This window comes from Neopsephotus bourkii, unplaced genomic scaffold, assembly GCF_033783945.1.
Source record: "Neopsephotus bourkii isolate Nb327-2 ecotype Australia unplaced genomic scaffold, CSIRO-AGI_Nbou_v1 NB_1792, whole genome shotgun sequence".
NCBI lineage: Eukaryota > Metazoa > Chordata > Aves > Psittaciformes > Psittacidae > Neopsephotus > Neopsephotus bourkii.
Window position 1 is genome coordinate 340,430 of NW_026902266.1, and position 12,201 is coordinate 352,630.

Below are 12,201 nucleotides of genomic sequence, written 5' to 3' on the forward strand. Positions count from 1 at the left end.
TCCGTGGCTGGGGGATTGGAACTAGATGATCTGAAAGTCCTCTCCAACCCTAGCCATTCTATGATTATATGATTCCGTGATTGTTTGTTATATGCTTTAGATAATACCAAAGGAAGCAAATATTTTTTTATAAATGCTTTTGTTTTTCAAAAAGATAAGTGTTAAGATGGTCAAATATATCTCTTAATTTTTTAAATTTTCATTTAAAAACAAGTTGCCAAAGCTTTATATCATGCCAAAAAGTAAGGCACTAATGATCTAAATTAGTCTTTTTTGAAAAAATGAATGGCTGCAAGCAGCCAAATGGAACTGTGGAGTTTCTTACTATGGAGTGAAAGAACTTCTAGACTAAAACTCCTCATGACTTCATGCACATCTTAATGGCTCAAAGTTAGGATTTTTTTTTTTTAATCTGAATTTAAAAAAAGGGAACAGGTTGTAATTTAAAATTATTGACAGAGTGAAACTTTAGTTTTATGCTTTCACAATTTTATAATGCTAAGTAATAATACTGCAGTACCTACCTTTCATTCTATTAAAGAATATTCTTTTTTTTTCTCTTTGTAAGCTTGTTTCTGTTGTACTTAATGCATGGAAATCATATCAGTTCAGTTAGGAGAGAAATACATATTCAGGACATGTAACAGCAAGATATGTAAACCATATTCATATAGAAGTGTGTGTATGCACTCATATGGGGAGCATTGCTACTGTGTGGTTTATGCTTTTTTAATTCTCTAAGTTAGGTGTAGTTCCGCAGGCTAAAATATTGAGATGAATTTTGTATTTAATCTATGTATAGTGGCCATAGGTCTACAAGAGTAGTTTAGGATAAACTACAGACAGTGTCTTGAAACACCCTAAGGTATTATATAGATTGTGAACGCTGTTTGCATAGTACATTTGGTGGAATAAAGTAATTTCTAATGAGAAATCATCTTTCTTGTTGAGAGAATATCGTGGTTTAAGCCCAACTGGCAACTCAGAACCATGCAGCCGCTGGTTCACTCCCTCCCTTCTTCTTACCCTGTTTCTGGAGGGATGGGAGGGAGAATAGAAAGAATGTAACTACCACTGGTTGAGATAAGAACAGTCCAGTAACTAAGGTATAACACAAGCCACTGATGCTACCACCAATAATAATAATGATAAGGGAAATAACAAGGGAAGAGAATACAACTGCTCACCACCTGCTGACCGATACCCAGCCTGACCCAAGCAGTGGTCTAGCCCTTCTGGGTAACTACCCCCAGTTTATATACTGGTCATGACGTGCTGCTGCATGGAATGCCTCTTTGGCTAGTTTGGGTCAGGTGTCCTGTCTCTGCTTCCTCTTGGCTTCCCCTCCTCCCTGGCAGAAGATGAGACTCAGAAAGTCCTTGGTCAGAGTAAACATTACTGAGCAACAACTAAAAACATTGGTGTTATCAGTGCTGTTCACAGGCTGAAAGTCAATAACACAGCACTGCACCAGCTACTGAGAAGGAGAAAAATGACTGCTATGGCTGAACTCAGGACAGAGAATTATTGCAGATTCATACACTGACCTCATCTGCTATGACAAGGTGACCTGACTGCTTGATGAGGGAAAAGCTGTAGACATTGTCTATTTATACCTTAAAGAAGTGTTTTACACTGTCTCCCACAGTGTTGTCCTAGAGAAACTGGCTGCCTGTGGCCTGGAGAGATGGATTCTTCACTGGGATAAAAACTGGCTGCATGGTAGTGACCAAAGAGTGGTGGTAAATGGTGTCACATCTGGTTGCAACTGGTCACTGCTGGTGTCCCTCAGGGTTCAGTACTGGGGCTAGTCTTGATTCATATCTTTGTTGACGATCTGGATGAGTAGGTTGAGTGCAACCTCAGTAAATTTGCAGACAACACCAAATTGGATGGGAGTGCTGATGTGCTTGGGGGTAGGAAGGCTCTGCAGAGGGATCTGGACAGACTGGATTGATGGACTGAGGTCAACTGTATGAGGTTCAACAAGCCAAATTGCCAGGTCACGCAGTTGCGCCACAACAACCCCATGCAATGCCACAGGCTTGGGGAAGAGCGGCTGGAAAGCTGCTTGGTGGAAAGGACTGTGGAAAAGCTGATTGACAGCCAGCTGAACATGAGCCAGCTTGTGCCCAGGCAGTCAAGGTGGCCAATAGCATCCCACCCTCTATCAGAAATACTCAAATACTGTGTTCAGTTCTGGGCCCCTCATTACAAGAGAGATACTGAGTTGCTGGAGTGGGTCCAGAGAAGGACCAGAAGCTTAAAGCACAAGTCTTATGAGGAATGTCTGGAGAAGAGAAGGCCCAGTGGGGACCTTATCGCTTTCTACAACCATCTGAAAGGAAGATGGAGTGGGGAGGTGGCTGGTCTCTTCTCCCAAGTAACAAGTGACAGGACAAGAGTCAATAGCCTCAAGCTGTGCCAGGGGAAGTTCAGGTTTGGTAGTTGGAAATATTTCTTCACCAAAAGGGTAGTCAGGCATTGGTTCTACCAGTCTATCATTCGATTGGATTGCTTTCCATATTAAACTTAGTTTGGAAGAGTTCTGCTGTTTCAGATTTTTCTAGAGGAAGAATGTAGCTTATTAGATTTGGGGTTTTTGTTGTTGGGGTTTGTTACTTTGTTGTTGTTTTTTTGGTGTTTTTCTGTTTGGTTTTTGCTTGGTTTTTTTTTTTTTTTTTAGTGAGTCAGCCTTAAAAATACTAGTGGTTCACTTAAAAGCTTTCAGTAAAAAAAATAGCATGAGGTGCTTTATTGCTTGCTCTCAGTATGCCTATATTTGTTACATATTGAATACATGTAATTTTCTTCTGAGAACCTGTTTGTAATTACAGTTGATTTTGCTGTTAAGGTTTTCCTTATTGATTAAAAAAGTGTTGTAAGTTATGGAGAAGTATTGTATACTCTGTTACATAATGTTTTTCTGGTTTTCTTTCCCAAGCTGGGGTAAATTCCTGCAGGATATATTGTTAAAACAATTTTTTAATGGATGACATATTTTGGAGTAGCTTTTGGATTTTTTTTTATTTACTGTTTCTAATCAGCCTTTTACAAGCTCAGGAGTGTTGCATCCCAACTAGAAGGAAGTGCAGCAGGAGGGCCAGGAGACCTCCTTGGATGGATAAGGAGCTGCTGAGGAAAATTTGAGGGAAAAAAAGGCTTATAGAAGGTGGAAGCAAGGACAGGTGGCCTGGGAAGAATACAGGGATGTTGTCCGGGAAGCTAGGGACCCGGTTAGGAAAGCTGAGGCGCAACTGGAATTAAACTTGGCTAGGGATGTTAAGGATAACAGGAAGGGATTCTATAGGTACATAATGAATAAAAGACAGAGTAGGGACAATGTAGGCTCCCTCCAGAAGCTATTGGAAGAACTGGGTACCCTGGATTTGGAGAAGGCTGAGGTTCTTAATGGCTTCTTTACCTCAGTCTTCACTGGCAAATGCTCTAACCGTACCACTCAAGTCTCGGAAGGGAGACACAGGGACTGTGAGAATGAAGACCCTAGGCCCACTGTAGGAGAAGATCTGGTTCGAGACCATCTTAAAAATCTGAACGTGCACAAGTCCATGGGTCCTGATGAAATCCATCTGTGGGTCCTGAAGGAGCTGGCAGTTGTGGTTGCTCAGCCACTGTCCATCATATTTGAAAAATCATGGCAGTCAGGTGAAGTTCCCGACGAGTGGAAAAAGGGTAATATAACCCCCATTTTCAAGAAGGGGAAATGGATGACTCAGGGAATTACAGACCACTCAGTCTCACTTCTGTGCCTGACAAAATCTTGGAGCAGATTCTCCTGGAACGTATGGTAAAGCACATGAAAATCAACAAGGTGCTTGGTGACAGCCAGCATGGCTTCACTGAGGGGAAATCCTGCTTGACCAGTTGGGTGGCCTTTTATGATGGGGCTACAGAACTGATGGACAGGGGTAGAGGAGTTGATGTCATCTACCTGGATTTGTGTAAAGCTTTTGACACTGTCCTGCACAACATCCCTGTCTCTAAATTGAAGAGACATCAATTTGATGAATGCACCACTCGGTGGATAAGGAGCTGGATGGATGGCTGCACGCAAAGAGTTGTGGTCAATGGCTCAGTGTCCAGCTGGATGCCAGTAACGAGTGGTGTCCCTCAGGGATCGGTGTTGGGACCAGTCTTCTTCAACATCTTCATCACTGACATGGAGAGTGGGATTGAGTGCACCCTCAGCAAGTTTGCCGATGGCACTAAGCTGTGTGATTCGGTTGATACGCTGGAGGGAAGGAATGCCATTCAGAGGGACCTCGACACACTTGTGAGGTGGGCTGATGCCAACCTCATGAAGTTTAACCATGCCAAGTGCAAGGTCCTACACCTGGGTCGGAGCAATCCCAGAACAGCAACAGGTTGTGGAAAGATGAGATTCAGAGCAGCCCTGTGGAGAAGGACTTGGGGGTGTTAGTCGATGAGAAAATTAAGATGAGCCGGCTTCAGTGTGCATTCACAGCCCAGAAAGCCAACCATATCCTGGCCTGCATCAAAAGGAGCATGACCAGCAGGTCGAAGGAGGTGATCCTGCCCCTCTACTCTGCTCTTGTGAGACCTCACCTGGAGTATCGTGTGCAGTCCTGGTGTCCTCAACATAAAAAGGACATGGAACTGTTGGAACAAGTCCGGAGGAGGGCCATGAGGGTGATCAGGGGATTGAAGCACCTCCTGTATGAAGATAGGCTGAGAAAGTGCAGACTGGAGAAGAGAAGGCTGCATGGAGACCTCCTAGAGCAGCCTTCCAGTATCTGAAGGGGGCCTATAGGGATGCTGAGGAGGGACTCTTCATTAGGGACTGTAGTGATAGGATCAGGGGTAACAGGTTGAAACTTAAACAGGGGAAGTTTAGATTGGATACGAGGAGGAAATTCTTTATTGTGAGAGTGGTGAGGCAGTGGAATGTGTTGCCCAGGGAAGCTGTGAATGCTCCATCCCTGTCAGTGTTCAAGACCAGGTTGGATTAGGCTTTGTGTGATATGGTTTAGTGTGAGGTGTCCCTGCCCATGGCAGGGGGTTTGGAACTTGATGATCTTAAGGTCCTTTCCAACCCTAACTATTCTATGATTCTATGATTTAATTTCTTGGTCATATTGTTCATTTAAGTTTGAATGGGCTTTTTATGTATAAATAAGTAGGAAACAAGATAGTAGATGCAGAAAAAAGCTGAGAGATTCAGACTTGAAAAGGTGTAAAGCTTGTTGTCTGTTGTTCCATAGCTAACATTCTTGTTAAGATTCTTTCCTTGGGATTTATTTTCTTCTGGTCACCAAAAGGAACTGAAAAGATGGTGGCGAATTCTCTAAAGGAAGCATATGGAAAATCTAGTTTTGCCTCTCCCTGATCTAGTAATATATTGCCATATTCGAAACTATTAACTGTGCTTGGTTGAAATTATGGATGTAGTTGCTCTAATTAATCTGGCAAATGCTTAAGATAGCGTTAATCTTAGCAAGAAGATATCCTTCATATGTGCTAAAACTATTCTGGCCAGTGGGTGCTTTTTTCCTCTTTCAGATTTCAATTTGTGTATGTATGTATATTTATTTTGCTACTTTTCTTTTTTTAATGCCTCTGAGAAGTTTATAAGAAAGGTAAGTAGCATCTTTATTTGAATTTTTTTTTTTTTTTTAATGCTGTGGTTTTACTTATAGTAAAGATATAGGTCACAATAAGAGTCTTTGACCAAATATTTGCTCCCTTAGCAGATATTTGGCTAATGCTGTAGCTACTTCCTAATTATGTTTTTTTGCCCAGCATATCCATTTCATAATTTGCTTTATCTATTTGCAGTTATTACTTGAACTACGGTAGTTCCTTGTACTATTACGTAATTGTGATCATAGTCCACACAGTGCAGTGTTATGACATTTTCTGTCATGTTCTGTAGGCAGCTCAAGGGGGTGGACACAGAACCCTGCTGTATGGCCATGCTATACTACTTCGACATTCGTTTAGTGAAATGGTAAGTGAATGAACACTTGCAGAGAATGAGTAACATGAAATTTAAATAAACATATTTTTATCTATGTCAAAAATACATAAAATTTGGAAGAAAGTTGTTTCTAAGTTCTCTTCTGCACTAGATAAGAAAATAGGTTATTGTGTTTCAGCACAATGGAAGTAGCCCTCATATTTTAAATTCAGATTTTTCAATCCATTTCACACAGAAATCTAGCTGAAAAGCTCCTTTACCCAAGGATTATTTCTGTGTCATTAAAGAATCCATTTTAATGATAATTCCATAAGCAAATTGCTGCTATCACAAATGAATTCATTGCATTGTGTTATTTTTTCCATCATATTTTGTAAGTTGTTTCTTTTAACATCCCATAGTTCCCAGAGACTATGCCCACAAACGTGCTATCTTCAGGCTACTTTTATATAAATTTTGTTTCACTACGTTGTACAATGGGAAATTTTTTACTGTTGTGGACCTTCGACTTACTAGGGCCCATGTAATTATACCTAAGTGAAGTTTTCATGAAGAAAACCTATTACAGTAATTCTGAACTATTTGAAACTTTGGAAAGTAGAAGCTGAACTGCACAGAGAAATACTGCTGAAGAGGAAAAGTGTTTTGATGTTTTAAAGTAAGGAAGAGCTTATATATATTAAGCGTCATGCTTAATTTTAAAAAGTTGAGTACAGGCTGATCGTAAGATAGAGCCATGTGACTCCACGTGAATGTACTGATTTGGCATGTGCATTAGTGTATATTGATGGGGTTTTGTTTTCAATAATTTTACTCTTTTGCAGTATTTGACATGTTTAACATCATCAAGATCCCAGACAGATAAACTTGCATTTGATGTGGGACTGCGAGAAAATGCAGCAGGTATGGCAAGTTATTTTTGATGGAAAACGTGTCACACATTTCTTGTTTTAGAAGAGGTGTTGAAATTGGTGACACTGTAAGCTTATGAATGTCATGTCTGTGTTCATTAGAGAAAGTGATGACTGTTAATACTGATGACTTTTGATAATTTAACAGGGGAAGTTCAGGTTAGATATAAGGAAAAAGTCCTTTATTGTGAGGGTGGTGAGGCACTGGAATGGGTTGCCCAGGGAGGTTGTGAATGCTTCATCCCTGTCGGTGTTCAAGGCCAGGTTGGACAGTTCCTCGGGCAACACAGTTTAGTGTGAGGTGTCCCTGCCCATGGCAGGGGGGGTGGAACTTGATGATCTTAAGGTCCTTTCCAACCTTAACTATTCTATGATTCTATGAGTACTGACTTTGTGTAAGAATATGAGAGTCCCTTTGAGTTACCACAACTGGAATGATACTGGTGATAATGGTCAACGTAAAAAAATGCAATTGGATAAATTTGATGTGTTTGTTTTCTGATGTGTGTGGTTCAGCACTTTCAATATAATTAGAGTACGGAAAAGCCATATTTGGGTGCATTCAGCATGTATATGTAACCATACAGCAAAGGAAGTATGAAATTTAAAATGCAGGAAACCAGAAATAATGTAATCAACGCATTGCTAAAAAAGCTGAAGAAAAACAGAAGCATAAAATGGAGCAAAATAATAATGAGTCAGAGTGGAAGAGATACGTTACAAACAAGAAATGATGAGAAGGTTTTAAAATCTAATTAGTAGATTTCCAGGAGCACTGCCAGTAACAGTGCTGCTGACAGAAATATAGTAAAAATGATTGTGCATCCATGAAATCCCATATAAATTATGAGATGCCACTGGGAGCTATGTTAAATGAATTTAAACGCAACCCGGCCACAAAGAACGCAAATAGGTTTACATGCTGCTGTATATACATAGTGTTAATGGTTACTGAAAGAAATGGGTGCTCATCAGAAAGTGACAAGTTACCCTGTAGTACCCAGGCCTAGACATGTACCTTGAAGGGAAAATCTAAGTACCTGTATAGAGATCCCACTGTATACAGACTTCCAATAAAGAAATGCCAGTTGTATTAATATAAACTTGTGCTTTCAATTGCAATTCATTATTTTGAAAAGAAATTAAAATCAAAATAGACCAATGGATGATGAAAGGGTATTGCTAATGTAGGTGTCAAAATGTTTGTGGACCATGATTTTTGAAACTTTTCAGGTGGTTTTGACTATCTATATGACCTTCTGTTATGAATGAGTGAAATTTGTCTTTCAGTTATTTGTAGCCATAGATTATTATATTATATATGTCTCAGATCTTAGCAGCTTGTTACTTGACTATATCTTTAGTTGTTGCCTTAGATGGAGACAATTTTCTTTAGGCACATTGCTAAACGGAATGTATGTGTTCTGTTTCTCTGAGAATAGGTTCAGTGAAATCTGTCTTTATAATTTTATAGGGTTTTTTTCAGAGTTATTGTGCATGTGTCCAGAGGTTTTGTGATGAGTATCTGTAGTTGTCTCATATAGAATCATAGAATAGTTAGCTTTGGAAAGGACCTTAAGATCATCAAGTTCCAACCCCCCTGCCATGGGCAGGGACACCTCACACTGGACCATATCACACAAAGCCTAATCCAACCTGGTCTTGAACACTGACAGGGATGGAGCATTCACAGCTTCCCTGGGCAACACATTCCACTGCCTCACCACTCTCACAATAAAGAATTTCCTCCTCGTATCCAATCTAAACTTCCCCTGTTTAAGTTTCAACCCGTTACCTCTGATCCTATCACTACAGTCCCTAATGAAGAGTCCCTCCTCAGCATCCCTATAGGCCCCCTTCAGATACTGGAAGGCTGCTCTAGGAGGTCTCCACGCAGCCTTCTCTTCTCCAGTCTGCACTTTCTCAGCCTGTCTTCATAGAGGAGGTGCTTCAATCCCCTGATCACCCTCATGGCCCTCCTCCGGACTTGTTCCAACAGTTCCATGTCCTTTTTATGTTGAGGACACCAGAACTGCACACGATACTCCAGGTGAGGTCTCACAAGAGCAGAGTAGAGGGGCAGGATCACCTCCTTCGACCTGCTGGTCATGCTCCTTTTGATGCAGGCCAGGATATGGTTGGCTTTCTGGGCTGCGAGCACACAGTGAAGCCAGCTCATCTTAATTTTCTCATTGACCAACACCCCCAAGTCCTTTTCCCTAGGGCTGCTCTGAATCTCTTCTCTGCTCAACCTGTAGCTGTGTCTGGGATTGCTCTGACCCAGGTGTAGGACCTTGCACTTGGCATGGTTAAACTTCATGAGGTTGGCATCAGCCCACCTCACAAGTGTGTCGAGGTCCCTCTGAATGGCATTCCTTCCCTCCAGCGTATCAATCGAACCACACAGCTTAATGTCATCGGCAAACTTGCTGAGGGCGCACTCAATCCCACTGTACATGTCAGTGACAAAGATGTTGAAGAAGACCAGTCCCAGCACCGATCCCTGAGGGACACCACTCGTTACTGGCATCCAGCTGGACATTGAGCCATTGACCACAACTCTTTGTGTGCGGCCATCCATTCAGTTCTTTATCCACTGAGTGGTCCATCCATCAAATTGATATCTCTCCAATTTAGAGACAAGGATGTCGTGTGGGACAGCGTTGAACGGTTTACACAAATCCAGGTAGATGACATCAACTGCTCTACTGCTGTCCATCAGTTCTGTAGCCCCATCATAGAAGGCCACCCAACTGGTCAGGCAGGATTTCCCCTTAGTGAAGCCATGCTGGCTGGCACCAACCACCTTGTTGGTTTTTTTTTTACAGTTAAGCAGTTAAGCAAATATTGGCATTTGCTTAACTGTACATATACAAAAAAGCCTTGTACACATAGGTAAGATATGAAAAGCAACATATGAAAGGAATACTTAATTCTGGTTCTGTACAGAGGCTTTTGGTAACTACTGCATGCTTGTAAACTGAACACTATACAGTCACTTCCCCTTGCCCTACTTCCCCCACCATGAAACTGTCCTATTGAATCAATTTCAGCTGAAGGAGGTATTCTTCACCTAACAGGTGTTGAGTGAAAAGCCAGTAGATATTTAAAATTACTTTTTTTTAAAGATTTAGCACTTCATACTTAAGGGATGTAAAATTTATTTATTGTCTTCTTTATAATTAGGTTCATAACCTTCAAATTTTGAGAAGGTATTACATGAAATTTTTTAGTTGATCAAACAGATTTTTGTCTTATGCTACCAATTTTACCTTTTTTCATTTTCTCCCACTGCATTGCCCAGTAGGAAAGCTGTATTTAACTTTTCTTCAGGGTCTTAACTAAACCCTGAAGGGTGTGAAATTGTGGAATGAATTAGGTAATCTTCCCAGACGTGGTGTGTGCATGGGTGTATGTGTAAAGTAATCTGGAATGTTAAAGTTAATGTGTAAGAAATGTTCTGTGGTTATCACCCTTAGCTTTATCTATCCTGTAGTTATAAGGTCTCTATTGCTAATGGAACTGCTCCCAGAACTGATATTTGTAGTATAGTAATACTGTAAAGTTACGGAGTATTTGTTTCAAAATTCTGTATTCTACAGCATAAATGTAGCTTAGAGTGGAAATGATAAAGAAGATGCTGAATTAAATATGAACATTAAGCAAAAGATGAGATACAAGGTGATAATTAAGACTGAGGTAACTGTAAGCAATTTACTGGCAGTGAGAGCCTGGACGTGAGGGCAGTTCTGAGCAATGTTTTATAAGTGGTTAGTTGCTTTAAAAAAAAAAACATGCAAAGAGAAATATTAACTTCAATGATGGCAAAGAGTGGTTGACAGAATGTTTCAAGGAAAGAAAAAAAATAGTAATGGATTGAAAAGAGGAATGAGGTGGTATTAGAAGGTGAATGTCTTATAAAACAATTCTTTACTGCAGTATTTTAATGTTGTATAAAGATAGCCTTAAGTTTCCTGAGAGTTGTCTGTTTTGTATACACTCAGTAAGTATCTCTGTCCTTTAGGTGAGGCATGCTGGTGGACAATACACCCTGCTTCTAAACAAAGGTCAGAAGGAGAAAAAGTTCGAATAGGTGATGATCTTATCTTGGTCAGTGTGTCCTCGGAAAGATACCTGGTAGGTTTGTTCGTTTAGCAAGTGGACATGTGGTGGGAAGAAAGTGCTATGAGGAGTTGGGGAAAATTGTTGGGATTCCTATGAATGATATGTTTTTCTCATATGGGAAATAATGCCCAGTTGTAATGAGCGCATTTTTTAATTATTATTATTTATTTATTTATTTTTCCTGAGGGAAAGGTTTTCCCCTTCCCCAAAACAAGACTGCTTCCATGCCTTTACCCCAAGGCATACTTCAGCATTTTCTGTTTTGGGAAGTTTTTCCTTTCATAACTGTGGAAGATTTCTAAGATGCAGCTGGAGCCTGCTGGTTAGATTTAGAAGAGTTAATTTTAAGAGCAAGCGACTACTCTTTTTAAAGAATATTAGTATATTTACTTGATTATATATTTATATTTTGTTGAGAAATCAATATACTAAATATTTTTAAGTGAATAAATTTCACCATTTCTTGTTACTGTTGCCTTATTTCAGCATCTCTCTATATCAAATGGAAGTATTCAGGTTGATGCCTCCTTTATGCAGACGCTATGGAATGTACATCCTACATGCTCAGGAAGCAACATTACAGAAGGTTTGTCATTTTGCTTATTTAGAAATGTATTTTCTTTAGATTACTTTGTAGTGCTTTTCATAAGGAGTCATAATTAAAAAAACCAACCAAACAAAAGACAAAAAAACCCAAACCAAGCCAAAAAAACCTCCCCAAAAACACAACCAACCCACCAAAAAAACCCCAAAACCAGTACAAAAAAAAACCCTTAAAACTACAACACCCTTAAAATATCAAACCAGAGAGCTTAATGCAAATAAAATAAGCATTGGAGAATAATGAAAGGGAAAATGAAGAAATACAGCTACATCAGCCAAGTTAACTGTAGAAAAGCTAAATAAGTGCTGCAACTTTAGAATAGGAAAGGATAAAAAGCTGCATGAGAAATTAGGATGGAGAGTGCAACTGTGTTAGTGTGACCCTGGTTGGACCAGGTATCCACAAAAGCCATTCTGTCACTCTCCTGTTCAGCTGGTCAGGGGAGAGAAAATGTAACAAAAGGCAAAAGACTCGTGTGTTGAGGTAGGGATAGGGCAGACTTTCACCATTTACCATCATGAGTAAAACAGACTTGACTTGGCAAAATTAGCTTAATTTATTACCAGTCATATCTGACTAGAATAACAGGAAATAAACCCAAT

The 12,201-nt window shown here is 40.0% G+C and overlaps 1 protein-coding gene across 12 annotated transcripts in view; it reads left to right on the forward strand.

The window, feature by feature from the left end:
- The window catches only part of RYR3 (ryanodine receptor 3), a 217,712-nt gene that overhangs the window by 51,862 nt on the left and 153,649 nt on the right, over positions 1-12,201 (forward strand). For all 12 annotated transcript variants that reach the window (XM_061380161.1, XM_061380166.1, XM_061380162.1 and 9 more), the window contains exons 4-7: positions 5,915-5,989; positions 6,784-6,862; positions 10,895-11,007; positions 11,482-11,581. In XM_061380161.1, the coding sequence (XP_061236145.1) occupies positions 5,915-5,989; positions 6,784-6,862; positions 10,895-11,007; positions 11,482-11,581 (367 nt within the window). The remainder of the gene's footprint in view (positions 1-5,914; positions 5,990-6,783; positions 6,863-10,894; positions 11,008-11,481; positions 11,582-12,201) is intronic.